Below are 15,387 nucleotides of genomic sequence, written 5' to 3'. Positions count from 1 at the left end.
GCTGGATTCTGTGTTAGGAGTCACTTCCCAGGAAAAGGATGTAGGTGTCATTGCTGAGAATCCATTGAAACCTCAGCTGAATGCATGGCGGCTGCTAAGAAAGCAAATAAAATGTTAGGAATTATCAGGAAAGGAATAGAAAGCAAAGATGAAAATGTTATAATGACTTTGTATCACTCTATGATACGGCCACACTTCAAATACTATATGCAGTTCTGGTTGCTATATCTCAAAAAGATATAGCGGAATTAGAAAAGGTACAAAGAAGGGCGACAAAAATGATAAAAGGGATGGGACGATTCCCTTTGAAGAAAGGCTAATGCGGCTAGGGCTCTTCAGCTTGGAGAAGAGATGGCTCGGAGGTGATATGATAGAGGTCTATAAAATAATGAGTGGAGTGGAAAGGGTAGATGTGAATCACTTGGTCACTCTTTCCCAAAATACTAGGACTAGGGGGCATGCAATGAATCTCCTAAGTTGGAAATTTAAAACAAACTGGAGAAAATATTTCTTCATACAATGTACAATTAAACTCTGGAATTTGTGGCTGGAGAATGTGGTGAAGTCCAGTTAGCTTAGCAGGGTTTAAAAAAGGCTTAGATAATTTATTGAGATGGTTTGGGGAAATCCACCACTTATTCTTAGGATATGTAAACAAGTCAAAATTAATGCTTTTTCCATTTAAAGACGGCCTCTCTCTTCAATCTTCACTAATACTTAAAAATCTTCCTATCAAAGTGGTACCTTCTTTAAAATTGCTGGGAGTGACATTCGACAGTAATTTGTCTTATCACTTACATATTAGTTCTATCGTTCAACCTTGTTTTCACCGTTTATGTATGATGAAAGCTCTAGAGCCAACTTCTCTGAACTGTAACGCCCTCTTCAAAGGCATTACAAAAAAGGAAATAAGAAGACTTCAAATAATACAAAATACCGCAGTAAAAATCATATTTAATGCAAAAAAAATACGGTCATGTCACTCCCCTTTTACAGAAAGCTCATTGGCTTCCAATAGAACATAGGATCACCTACAAAATTCTATTACAGTACTTACTTTTAAAACCAGAGCAAACAATCAACCTGAATTTATTAACAATTTACTTATTCCTTACACTCAAACTAGGTCCTTAAGAGCCACCTTTTTACTATCCCCTCGTTGAAGTATATCAATACAACGAGGGCCACAATTTTTTCCGTCGGTGCCCCTTCACTTTGGAACAGTATTCCAAATCACTTACGTGAAATAACAAGTCTTGCCAATTTTAAGGCGAAATTAAAGACATTTTTGTTTCTTGATGCATTTGATACTTAAACTGCCCTTTTAAGGGCGAATTAGTTTTTGGAAAGGTTTTTTATCCTTAGTCACCCTTCTTTTTGTTTTTTCCCTAAATGTTCTTTTTTCTCCTACCAATTGTAGTTCCAGCCCTTCTTTCCTTCACTTCCATTTGTCCACGTTACTAAAAAAATTGTCACTTTCCCCATTTTGTTTTTAATTAAGAACATAAGAACATAAGAAGTTGCCTCCGCTGAGTCAGACCATAGGTCCATCCTGCGGCGGCCCATCAGGCCCATCGCCTGAGTAGTGGTCTATACCTATCTATACCCCCCAATCCCTTTTTCTTCTAGGAATCTATCCAAACCTTCTTTGAAACCATTTAATGTTTTCTTGTCTACAACAGCCTCTGGGAGCGCGTTCCATGTATCCACCACCCTCTGAGTGAAAAAGAACTTCCTAGCGTTTGTTCTAAACCTGTCCCCTTTCAATTTCTCCGAGTGCCCCCTTGTACTTGTGGCGCCCCTTAATTTGAAAAATCTGTCCCTGTCTACTTTTTCTATGCCCTTCAGGATCTTGAAGGTTTCTATCATGTCTCCTCTAAGTCTCCGCTTTTCCAGTGAGAAAAGTCCCAACTGCTTCAACCTGTCGGTATATGGGAGATTTTCCATTCCCTTTATCAGTTTTGTAACTTACTCTGATACATTGTTTTGGTATTTCTTTGTAAACCACCTTGAAGGTTTGATTAGGCGGTATAAGAAATTTTTAAATAAACTTGAAACTTGATAAGCAGCATGAAAACTGTTTTACTACTTGGGATCTAACTCGGTACTTGGGACCTGGGTTTGCCAGCCAGTCCTCTAGGACCTTTGCAGGTTCCTGAGTCCGGTGACTTCAGTGTGTCCTTGTGTTTATCAGAGAGATGCGAGATCGTATGGCGTAAAGCCTGGAGAAAATGTTAAAACAGACCATAATGTGTTCAAATATTTTGGCAGGATTTGTTTAAAGCTGGCGAGATGAAGTGGGGCACCGATGAGGAGAAATTCATCACCATCCTGGGGACTCGCAGCTATGACCATCTGAAGAAAGGTGAGAGCAGGGAGTGCAACACATTTAGGGGTCCTTTTACTAAGGCGTGCTAGCTGTTTCAGCACGCACTAAACGCTAACACGTCCCTAGAATATTAGCGTTTAGCACGAGCTAATATTTAGTGCACGCTAAAACGGCTAACGCGCATTAGTAAAAGGACCCCTTGGGTTTGCAGTTCTGTGCACTGGGAAGTCTCCCTGCAGTGAGATCTCCACAGACATTGCTGGGGGTTTCAGGCTGCTGTGGATGTTATTATTTATTTTTAAAATTTGTATTCCGCTTATAACCTAAGCAGATATAGCATTTACATACATAATTCCAATTATCACAAGCACACAATTCTTTACAATTACGCAATCATAAGTGACAGGGAAAAAAAATCTGCCAAATCTATAGGAATGCTCTAACAAACAGATGAGCTTTAAGCAGGGTAATCTGACACAAGCGCGCTCTAAAGCGACAGTCCCATCTGGGGTGCCACTTGAGTAGCTAGCTTTGCTCTTAGGTGTGCAAAGTGTGCAGAAATAATGGTAATGATGCAAATGTTCTCAAAAAGATACTGATTTTATTAAATTCCATAACAACTATCATAAGGTATTTGCGTCATGGGGATTATTACAGAAGCCAAAATCTGGCATTTCTAGCAAAGAACCCCACTCTATAATAGTTGTTCACCAATATATACCTTCTGACCAGTATGACATCACACTTGTCAACCAATCAGCCAACAGAGGCCGTCCTTAGGTTTGAACAAAGAAAATTCCTTTTGACATAGAAAAAAGTTTCACAAATCATATTTTTGGTTTACATTAATTTCTGAATATGCATAAAACATTATAACATACCCAATGCACACTTCGTAATTCTCAAAAAGCTTAGATCAAACAGCTTGTCTGTGTCAGATGAAAAACTTGCTTTGGAAAACTGACAGTTTCAAATTTCACTGACACAGGCACAGAAGACCCAGACCCTTCCTATGCTTGAGGTCAAACTAGCTGACCTTTCCTGCTCTGGGCCTCTCAAAGACTGGTATTTACATGGTAACAGTGTCTCTAGCTTTAACTTAACCATTTCCGATGTTGCCTCTTAGGCTCCCTTTAAGTTTATTAAATCTTATATATGTAAAACATTTGAAATTAAATACAAATCATTCTCTCACACATCATTCATAGGGATCCCTCACACATCCATACGCAACACTAATATTTCATTCCTGATCAATACTGTATTCAAACCTATTTATGAAAGATTTTTTTCTATACCCAACATTGGAATGTCTGGACCATCTGTTAATACTTAAGCCATGAGGCTCAAGGCGGGAAACTGCACAAAGACGCAGAGAGAACAAAGAGAGACAGAAAACAAGATGGAGTCATTAATACAAGATTGAGTTCTTAATCCCTCTAGAAGTATGTTACGCATTACCTGATTCCCTCTATGGTCTGGCTTAATAGCAAAATACATAAAGAGAATATTATTATGCTTTTCCTTATCTATAGTGTTTTTTTTCTGGCCTTGGCTACATCCATATTCAGATTTTCATGCACCCACTTTTCCTATACTATATATCGGTTTCCTGGTCTTTTGTTTATTATCCTTACTTTTTCAACGTTTTAAATGTGCTTTATGTATATAAGACCCTCTGATCAGGACTAGGAAGGTCTTTGTCACACCCTGCTAATGCTTCTGTGCAGTTGCACTAACCAGGCCTTCTTCAGCTTTCAAAGATTTTAGTTTTGGCACAATCTCGATGTACTGTTCAGAGCATTCCATAACCGTGGACATGCCACAGAAACTACTGTCATCCATGTTTTCTTATAATATATCTCATGTACATGCTCAAGTGTTAACTTCCTTGCTAGTTCTGAACAGAGAGAGCATGACACTTGCACTAGATACCAGGGTACCTGTCCATTACTTACCTGATATATAACGTATTTTTCACTCCAAAAGATGCACCTGACCATAAGACGCATCCACCTCTAGAAGAGGAGAAATCGAGAAAAAAAAATTCTGAACCAAATGGTGTTCCCTGTACTCTGTCCTCCCTCTGGTAGTCTAGTAGTAGGCTGGGACAGGGTACAGGGCACATCTAGTGGTGGGCACGTCTAATGGTAGGCACGTCTAGTGGCAGCCAGATAGCCAGCTCCCAAACCACCAGCCAGTGCCAAGCCAGCCAGCCAGCCCAAAGGCAACCAGCCAACCCACCCCAACCCCGCTAACCAGTCCCAAGCCAGCTATCCAGCCCTCAGTCAACCCAGCCAGCCAGCCAGCCAGCCCAAAGGCAACCAGGCAACCCACCCCAAGCCATCTAGCCAGTCCCAGGCCAGCCAGCCAGGCCCAGTTCAACCCAGCCAGCCAGTCCCAAGCCAGCCAGCCCAAAGGCAGGCAAGCAGGCACCTCCCCCCCGGGTACCTTTTTTTGGCATGCCGGCGGTCCAGCGTGTTTTCCGCGCTCCTGCCTGGGTTCTGCTGCTCTCTTCCATCAGTGGTGCAGAAGGCAGGCGTGCGCTTTTTCCGTGCTTGCTTGGTCCCTCCCTGTGCTGTGAATGCTGTCAGTTCTTGTCCCGCGAGAACTGACAGCAGCCATTCGGAGTGCAAGGAGGAACCAAGCAGGCACAGATAAAGCGCGCGCCTATGCCGTTGACTCTGCCGGAAGAGAACAGCAGAACCCAGGCAGGAGCACAGAAAGCACGCTGGACCACCGGGACGCCAAAAGGAGGTACGGGTCTTGTTTGAGTTTTTTTTGTGTTTTGTATTTTTTTTTTTACATTCGCTCCTTAAGACACACCCTTATTTCCACCCCATACGAAATGTGACAGGCAACCAGTGTAGCTATTTCAACACTAGGGAGATATGTTAAAAACGGGAAGTTCCAGTGATGACATAAAATCAAATTTCTGTTGTGCCTGGTAGACTAGTATAGTTCTTACGAATGGGTTATATACCTCACTGCTACCAGCAGGTGGAGACTAAGAACAAACTTGTATATCGGGATAGCTTCCCCTCTTGCAATCCAGTCTTCCTCAGTCTCCATTAGCAGGTGGTAAGACTAATTCAGCTCCCCTCTTAGTACTGTTGGAATTTTATTTTGGACTCCTGGGTTCTCCTTTTGTGTCAGATAGAGCTTGGATGGGTCCTGTTTGGGGATCTGTCCGACCTTGGGGGTGTTAAACTCAGCGGGTCTCATGCTGGGTCCATCCCCCCACCTTCCTCCACCTCCCCACATTTTTGTAGAGATGCCTTAACTGGTAGCCTAGCCCCCTGGTTGGTCAGGCCTCCAGCTTTAAGAGTCGTGGAGTCTGTTCTGACTAAGTAAAAAAAAAAAAAAAATCCTTCGATGTCAGTCTAAAGCAGGGGTGTCAAAATCCCTCCTTGAAGGCCGCAATCCAGTTGGGTTTTCAGGATTTCCCCAATGAGATCTATTAGCATACAACGAAAGCAGTGCATGCAAATAGATCTCATGCATATTCATTGGGGAAATCCTGAAAACCCGACTGGATTGCGGCCCTCGAGGAGGGTCTTTGACACCCCTGGTCTAAAGGGCTCATTTCCCTTTAAAACTGCCTTTCTTTCTGTGTTTTCTCATCTAACTGGCACTTTTTGGAGCTAGGGCGGTTTTCAGCACAATGAGCACTTTTAAAGGGAAAAAGTGTTCATTGTGCTCCAGACGCGAGGTACTCGCGGCTGGCCTGTGCAAGTGTTGTGCAGACTGGAGTGGTGGGGGAGTCTCATCGACAGCGGTTGTTGGCGGCCAGGGAACCCCGCTGCATGTAGCTCACGAGTCTGCTTCGGATCGTGGGGAAGCCCAGGCTTCCACTGACGCCCATGCGGAGGGTTCCTCAGCCACCAACGGTCGGGGTGAAAAGGATTCCCTTACCGCTAGAGCAGCTAGAGATTCCCTTTTCGCGTTGGTTGGTTCCTCGGCCTCAGCGATTTTGGCAGTTTCAGGTCCGGAAATTGCATCGGAGGAGAAGCTTTCGCCTACACATGCACGCTACTGCTTGCAGGCTCCGACGGCTTTGTGAAAGTTACTCAAAACACGCCACAAAGGTAAGGGGAAGGAGGGAGCTAGATAGATTCGGGTAAGAAGGAGGGAGGGGGCCGCACACGTTCCTTCCCTTAGCTGCAGGGACAAGGCCATTCACCGTTCTACGGGGCAGTGTATGGCCTTTTCTCCGTACCCGCAGTGAGCACTTCCCCCCTCACTGTTTTGGCGGGCTACTCCGACTAGCCGCGGGTAACAGCCACCATGTCATTCTCTGTTCCACTGTCCATGTAACACCACTGGCAAGGCTGCATCTTCGCACTCCTCAGTAGATCCTTATTTCTCAGTGGTCTCGAGCGACGAATCATCTCTCGCAACATATTTCTATGACCTCATCTCTTCTGCAGTCACTTCAATGGTGGATGACCATCTCTTCCAATATCTCCAGAGGTCTCCTTTTTCACTTTCCCCCTCATCACAAGGTCATTCCAACTTGCACATCCCGTTATGCCTGGGGGGCTCATGGACGATCTTCAGACTTACGGTCTTTGGACCGCCAGGGAGCGGAAATTTCACATCAGTTTTCTGGAACTCTGAGCAATGTTTATGCCCTCAAGGCTTTTCATCATCTCCTCTGCCCTCAAGTCCTCCTCCTTCACACAGACAATCAAGTAGCAATGTACTACATAAACAAGCAAGGAGGCATGGGCCCTCTCCTGTTGTCAGGAGGCCCAGAAAATCTGGACTTGGGTGATAGCCCGCAGTCTATTCTTGAAGGCTGTCTACATTTAAGGGGAGAAGAATTCCCTAGCAGACAACCTCGGCAGAATTCTTTGGCCTCACGAATGGACTCTCAACTCTGTAACGCTCCAGTCCATCTTTGCTCACGGGGCACTCCTCAAGTAGACTTGTTTGTGGCTCCTCACAATCACCAGTTGCCCCAGTTTTGCTCCAGGCTTTACTCTCCTCTCCGTCTGGAAGCAGATGCCTTTCTCCTGGGTTGGACAGGCTTGTTTCTATATGCATTCCCTCCAGTTCCTCTCATGTTGAGAACTCTGTTCAAGCTCAAGCGAGAAGCAGCCACCATGATTCTCATTGCTCCACGATGGCCCAGGCAACATTGGTTCTTCCTTCTACTTTAACTCAGTTCCAGGGAGCCCGTACCTCTTCCAGTATTTCTTATTCTGCTTACTAGGAATCTGTTCTGCATCCCAACCTGCAATCACTACACCTGACAGCTTGGTTTCTCTCAGGCTGAATTCATCTAATTTACATATTCCTCAGCCTGTTCTACAAATTCTTCATGCATCCAGGAAACCAGCCACTCAGCAACGGTATCAACAGAAGTATGGACTAGGTTCTTTTCCTGGTGTCTCCTTCATTATCACGATCCGACTTCATTATCATTGGATTTGGTATTGGCTTATTTGCTTCATCTATCTAATTCTGGCCTCAAATCTACATCTATCAGAGTCCATCTCAGCGCTATTACAGCTTTTCACACCTCTTACTGCTCACCCTTTTGGTCTCCAGATTCATGAAAGGGCTTTTCAATGTTAAACCACCTCTCAAGCATCCGCTTGTCGTCTGGGACCTTAATGTAGTGCTTTCCTGTTTGATGAAGCCACCATTTGAACCAATGGCCACAGCTCATCTCAAGTTTCTCACCTGGAAAATTGTCTTCCTTATTGCTCTCACCTCTGCCATGAGGGTCAGTGAATTGCAAGCCTTGGTGGCAGATCCACCCTTCACAGTTTTTCATCATGACAAAGTAGTTCTGTGTACCCATCCAAAGTTTCTTCCGAAAGTTGTCACTGAATTTCATCTTAATCAGTCTATTGTTCTACCATTGTTTTTTCCTAAGCCTCATTCTCATCTAGGAGAAACCACTTTGCGTACTTTGAACTGTAAACATGCTTTGGCCCACTACATTGACCAGACAAAGCCACATCGAACATCTCCCCAACTATTCATCTCTTTTGATCCAAACAAGTTGGGGCACCCTGTTTCTAAACCAACGATATCCAACTGGCTGACTGCCAGCATCTCGTTCTGTTATGCTCAGACTGGCACTGGAGAGTCGTGCCACAGCCCATAAAATTTGAGTTATGGCAGCTTCTGTTGCTTTCCTCAGATCTACTCCCATTGAGGAAATCTGTAAAGCTGCCACCTGGTCTTCAGTTCATACCTTCACTTCTCACTACTGTCTGGAGTCATTCTTCAGATGGGATGGGCACTTCGGCCAATCTGTATTACAAAATTTATTTTCCTAAGGCAGTACTCCCACCATCCCATTTCTGTTAGCTTGGAGGTCATCCATACATGAGAGTATGCTGCCTGCTTGTCTTGGAATAAAGTACAGTTATTTACCATAACAGGTGTTATCCAGGGACAGCAGGCAGATATTCTCACAACCCACCCACCTCCCTGGGTTGGTTTCTTAGCTGGTTTATCTTAACTGAGGGACCGCACGCCCTACGTTGGGCGGGAAGACACTCGAGCATGCGCGGTTCGGGCTATTGCGAACTTTCTAATGAATTAAAGTGGTGATGTTTAAAGTGGTCCGTACCGGGGTTCCGTCAGTGATGTCACCCATACATGAGAATATCTGCCTGCTGTCCCTGGATAACACCTGTTACGGTAAGTAACTGTGCTTTATGCTCGCACTGTGGCAGGTGCTGGAAGCTCCCTTTCATTTTGCGCGCTCCATGGCCCACCTGTAACCCATTCCTGAAGGGGATAAGGGACACTTTGAAGTTGCCTGAAAAGCCTAGAGAGAGATACGTCTGGTGAAAGCGCAGGCGAAAGAGCATATGGATAAAAATGTAAAAAAAGGGAGACAAAATTTTTTTCTGATATATTAGTGAAAGGAGGAAGATGAAAAATGGAATTGCTAAACTAAAAGATGCTAGGAACCGAAATGTGAAGAGTGATGAGGAAAAAGCAAACGTGCTAAAATACTTCTGTTCTGTGTTCACGGAAGAAAATCCTGGAGAAGGACCGAGATTGTCTGGCAAAGTTACGCAAAAAAATGGAGTAGATTCTGCACCGTTCACGGAGGAAAGTGTTTATGAGTAACTTGAAAAACTGAAGGTGGACAATAGTGCTGCCCGATTCAGGAAAAAAAATTTTGATTTGATTCAGCCTACTGAATTGGTTTTTCGATTCGATTCGATTTTCCTGCCCAATTGGGTGTTTTTTTCAAACATTCTGGTGGGTTTAGTTTATAAACCCGAAATGCAAGTGAAGTGAAGTGAAGTGAAGATTCAGGAAGTTATTGAACTTGATGTTCCATCCAGCATGGGGGTTCTCTGAAGAAGCCTGTCGGCGAAACGCGTTAGAACCCATCTGTACCTGCTGTAGCAAGTTGGCTTCCTAAACTCTCACAGCTAAGTTTTGCCTATTTTGAGGATTATAGTTTTCACTTAAGTATTGGACACTTCAAACAGACATTTAATAGAAAAAAGAAAAATAGTATAAAAAGACACTCACCAAAATTTAAATACCTTTCTACCGCTTGAGGATGGTGCTATGATAGACTCAGGTTGCTGCCCTGGTTTGGTCACTTTCTTACCATGCAATGGTTCTGAGCACCTTCGTGGTTTAAAGGCATTTTCATTTTGTTTTTTGTTCCCTTTTTTGTTTTTGTTAGTTCATAGTCTTTTGGGAACTTTTTCTGTTTGAATTTCACCCAGTTGTTATATTGGGGTTTATTTTATAGTCTCTTTACCCCCTTTGCCTTTTCCTAACCACACTGGCGCTGTGGTGTAAACAAAATAAACAAACAAAAAAGACTTTTCCTCTCTCTCTTAAATCCTAGCTCACATTTGCGGTCTAACACCAGCTCTGGCAGGGTACACGTTTCAAATCTGACATATTGTAATCACAAAAGGGAAAATAAAATTAGTTTTTCTACCTTTTGTTGTCTGGTCATTCAAATCTTGTTGGTCCCAGGCTCTGGTTGTCTTCTGATAACTTGCTTGCCAGGGTCTCCTTCTTTCTTCTTTCTCCGTTCTAACCATCCATCTGCCATCTTCTGCTTCCCTTCCCTCCCCCAGAGGTCTGGCATCTTTTTTTTTTTTCGTCTCTATCCACAGATCCACTTTTTCTTAACTACCCTTTCATCCAGCATCTCTCCCTCCTTCCCCACCACCCCAGGGTCCACCATCTCTCCCTTTCTTTTCCCAACTACCCTCCTATCCAGTATCTCTATCCCCCTTCCACATCATCCCTTGTGTCCAACTTCTCTCCCTTTCCCTCCCTAAATCCCATTGTACATCATCTCTCTTCTATTTTCAGACCCATTATTTCTTCCCCCCAAAGTCTGGCATATGCACGTCTCTTTGAACCCCCCTCCCTCCGTGTACTTAGAAGATGAAACATAGAAGAAACATAGAAGATGACGGCAGAAAAGGGCTACAGCCCATCAAGTCTGCCCACTCTGCTTACCCACACCGGGGCCCCCCTCCCCTGGTCTGTCCCCCCCTTGAAGGCCTGCACCTCCCCCTGAAGGCCTGTCCCCCCTCGAAGGCCTACATCCCCCCCTTTGAAAGCCTGCATCCCCCCCGAAGGCCTGCCTTCCTGTCCCCCCCTTGAAGGCCTGCATCCCCCCCCAAAAGCCTGCCTGTTCCCCCTGAAGGCCTGTCCCCCCCTTTGAAGGCCTGCCCCTCCCCCTTTGAAGGCCTGCATCCCCCCCAAAGGCCTGCCTGTCTGTCCCCCCCCTTTGAAGGCCTGCCTGCCTATCTCCTCTGAAGGCCTGTCCCCCCCCCCCCCCCCCGAAGGACTACACCCCCCCTCTGGAAGGCCTGCTGTTCCCCCTGGCCTCCAGAATCAATCTCACTAACTTCAGCAGACTGCAATAAGATTGCTGGCGCTAGCGATCTTTGCAAGCTGTTGAACGGCTTCTCTCTGCTGCGGTCCCGCCCCTTCTCTGAAGCCGTTCAGCAGCTTGCAAAGATCGCTAGCGCCAATGATCTTATTGCAGTCTGCTGAAGTTAGGGAGATTGATTCTGGAGGCCATGGGGAAGACGGAGAGCACAGCAGTGGGTAAGCCACTTCCCGACTGACCCTCACCACTCGTCCTCTTAAGCAGGAGTGGCAGGCCAGCAAAAGGCAGTGCTGCCGCTCCTGCTTTAGAGGGCGAGTGGGGAGGGTCAGTCAATGAATCGGGAGGGTCAGTCAATGAATCGGGAGGCTGATTTTTTTTGGCGGGGTAAATCGAATCGATTCACCCGAAATGAATCGGTGAATCGGGCAGCACTAGTGGACAAAGTGATGGGACTGGATGGGATCCATCCCAGGATACTGAGGGAGCTCAGAGAGGTTCTGGCGGGTCCTATTAAAGACTTGTTCAACAAATCTGTGGAGACTGGAGTGGTTCCTGGGGATTGGAGAAGAGCGAATGTGTACCCTATTCACAAATGTGATCACAGAGATGAAGCAGGAAACTACAGGCCGTTGAGCCTCACTTCGGTTGTTGGAAAAATAATGGAAGTTTTGCTGAAAGAAAGGATAGTGAACTTCCTAGAATCTAATGGGTTACAGGATCCGAGGCAACATGGCTTTACTAAAGGTAAATTGTGCGAAACGAACCTGATTGAATTTTTTGATTGGGTGACTGGAGAACTGGATCGAGGAGGCCCCACTTGGAGTATTGTGTTCAGTTTTGGAGACTGTATCTGTCGAAGGACGTAAGAAGACTTGAAGCGGTCCAGAGGAGGGCGACAAAAATGATAGGAGGCTTGTGCCTGAAGACGTATGAGGAGAGACTGGAAGCCCTGAATATGTATACCCTAGAGGAAAGGAGAGACAGGAGAGATATAATTCAGACGTTCAAATACTTGAAGGGTATTAACGTAGATCAAAATCTTTTCCAGAGAAAGGAAAATGGTAAAACCAGAGGACATAATTTGAGGTTGAGGGGTGGTAGATTCAGGGGCAATGTTAGGAAATTCTACTTTACGGAGAGGGTGGTGGATGCCTGGAATGCCAATCAAGTGGAGCAGGCTTCGTCCAAGGCAAGACAAATCATGGGCTGCATACGAAGGGGTTTCATCAGTCGTAAGGCGGAAGTCATTATGCCATTGTATAGATCCATGGTGAGGCCCCACCTGGAATACTGTGTGCAATTCTGGAGGCCGCATTATCGCAAGGATGTGCTGAGACTGGAGTCGGTGCAAAGAATGGCCACCCGGATGGTCTCGGGACTCAAGGATCTACCATACGAAAAACGGCTTGACAAATTACAGCTATACTCGCTCGAGGAGCGCAGAGAGAGGGGGGACATGATCGAGACGTTCAAGTATCTTACGGGCCGCATCGAGACGGAGGAAGATATCTTCTTTTTCAAGGGTCCCACGACAACAAGAGGGCATCCGTTGAAAATCAGGGGCGGGAAACTACGAGGTGACACCAGGAAATTCTTTTTCACTGAAAGAGTGGTTGATCGCTGGAATAGTCTTCCACTACAGGTGATTGAGGCCAGCAGCGTGCCTGATTTTAAGGCCAAATTGGATCGGCACATGGGATCTATTCACAGGGCAAAGGTAGGGGAGGGACATTAAGGTGGGCAGACTAGATGGGCCGTGGGCCCTTATCTGCCGTCTATTTCTATGTTTCTATGTTTCTATGAGAGAGGTGGTGGAGAGTAAAACTGTGACTGAGTTCAAAGAAGCGTGGGATGAACACAGAGGATCTAGAATCGGAAAATAATATTAAAAATTGAACTAAGGCCAGTATTGGCCAGACTTGCACGGTCTGTGTCTGTATATGGCCATTTGGTGGAGGATGGGCTGGGGAGGGCTTCAATGGCTGGGAGGGTGTAGATGGGCTGGAGTAGGTTTTAACGGAGATTTCAACAGTTGGAACCCAAGCACAGTACCGGGTAGAGCTTTGGATTCTTGCCCAGAAATAGCTAAGAAGAAAAAAAATTTAAAAATTTAAATTGAATCAGGTTTGGGCAGACTGGATGGACCATTCGGGTCTTTATCTGCCATCATCTACTATGTTACTATGTATGCTAGATGCCATTTATTGAGATTTCAGGAAAGCCTTTGACAAAGTTCTACATAGGAGGCTCTTGAACAAACTTGAACGCCTGAAGTTAGGACCCAAAGTGGTGAACTGGATTAGAAACCGGTTGGAAGTCGCTCGGAGGAAGGAAAGGTGAGTAGTGGAGACCCTCAGGGTTCGGTGCTGGGACCGATCCTGTTCTAAATGTTTGTGAGTGACATTGCTGAAGGGATACAAGATAAGGTTTGCCTTTTTGCGGATGATACCAAGATTTGTAACAGTAGACACCGAAGAGGGAGTGGAAAATATGAAAAAGGATCTGCAAAAGTTAGAGGAATGGTCTAATGCCTGGCAACTAAAATTCAATGCAAAGAAATGCAGAGTAATGCATTTGGGGATTAATAATAGGAAGGAACCGTATATGCTGGGAGGAGAGAAGCTGATATACACGGACGGGGAGAGGAACCTTGGGGTGATAGTGTCCGAAGATCTAAAGGCTAAAAAACAGTGTGACAAGGCAGTGGCTGCTGCCAGAAGGATGCTGGGCTGTATAAAGAGAGGCGTAGTCAGTAGAAGGAAGAAGGTGTTGATGCCCCTGTACAGGTCATTGGTGAGGCCCCACAATGGAGTATTGTGTTCAGTTTTGGGAGACCGTATCTGGCAAAGAACAGAAGAAGACATGAAGAGGTTCAGAGGAGGTGACCAAAAATGATAGGTTTTGTGCCAAAAAACGGATGAGGAGAGACTGGAAGTCCTGAATATGTATACCCTAGAGCAGGGGTGTCAAAGTCCCTCCTCGAGGGCCGCAATCCAGTCAGGTTTTCAGGATTTCCCCAGTGAATATGCATGAGATCTATTAGCATACAATGAAAACAATGCATGCAAATAGATCTCATGCATATTCATTGGGGAAATCCTGAAAACCCAACTGGATTGCAGCCCTCAAGGAGGGACTTTGACACCCCTGCCCTAGAGGAAAGGAGGGACAGGGGAGATATGATTCAGACGTTTAAATACTTGAAAGGTATTAACGTAGAACAAAATCTTTTCAAGAGAAAGGAAAATGGTAAAACCAGCGGGCGTAATTTGAGGCTGAGGAGTGGGAGACTCGGGAGCAATGTAAGGCTATTCTTTTTTACGGAGAGGGTGGTGGATGCCTAGAATGCGCTCCCGAGAGAGATGGTGGAGAGGAAAATGGTGACGAAGTTCAAAAAAGTGTGGGTGAACACAGAGGATCTAGAATCAGAAAATAATAGTAAATATTGAAGAACTAAGGCCAATATTGGGCAGACTTGCACGGTCTGTGTCTATGTATGGCCGTTCGGTTGAAGAAGGGCCGGGGAGGGCTTCAATGGCTGGGAGGGTATAGATGGGCTGGAGTGAGCTTTGACGGAGACTTCAGTAGTTGAAACCTAAGCACAGTACCAGGCAGAGCTTTGGATTCTTGCCCAGAAATAGCGAAGAAGAAGAAAAAAAAATTTTTTTTAATTGAATCAGGTTGGGCAGACTAGATGGACCATTCTGGTCTTTATCTGCCGTCATCTACTATGTTAGTATGCCTGTTGTGGACGCAGTGGTCTCTGACATCTCTAAGCTGCATACCGTGCTTGTTGAGGGCAGTGCGGCCTAGAAGGACCCTGAGGAACGTAAGTTGAAGTCCCTGCTTAAACAGAGTTTTGATGTGACAGTTCTGACAGTCCATGCGGCGATGTGTGGCGGGCTGGTGGCTCTGGCATGTTTTCGCTGGGCCGAGCATGTGCTTAACAGTAAATTTGAGGATTGGAAATTGCTAAAGCGCGAGGTGGCAAAGATTGAATTGGGTGCTTCTTATCTTTCAGATTCCATGTATGACCTCTCGTGAGATTCTGCGAAGTCGTTGGCTTTTGCAGTGGCAGCTCGCTATACCTTGTAGCTTTGCGCTTGGTTTGCAGATTCGGTGTCCAAAGCTAAGTTGACAAAGTTTCCCTTTAAAGAATCTTTCTTGCTTGGTGAGAACCTGGACAAGTTGGTTCAGACTCTCACTG

At 45.4% G+C, this 15,387-nt stretch overlaps 1 protein-coding gene across 2 annotated transcripts in view; it reads left to right on the top strand.

Moving 5' to 3' along the window:
• ANXA5 (annexin A5) overlaps nucleotides 1–15,387 on the top strand; it is a 145,223-nt gene that overhangs the window by 106,059 nt on the left and 23,777 nt on the right. For both annotated transcript variants that reach the window (XM_033938395.1, XM_033938384.1), the window contains one exon: nucleotides 2,272–2,365. In XM_033938395.1, the coding sequence (XP_033794286.1) occupies nucleotides 2,272–2,365 (94 nt within the window). The remainder of the gene's footprint in view (nucleotides 1–2,271; nucleotides 2,366–15,387) is intronic.

Source organism: Geotrypetes seraphini, chromosome 1 (genome assembly GCF_902459505.1).
Source record: "Geotrypetes seraphini chromosome 1, aGeoSer1.1, whole genome shotgun sequence".
Lineage (NCBI taxonomy): Eukaryota > Metazoa > Chordata > Amphibia > Gymnophiona > Dermophiidae > Geotrypetes > Geotrypetes seraphini.
This window is presented reverse-complemented; position numbering and strand designations above follow the sequence as displayed.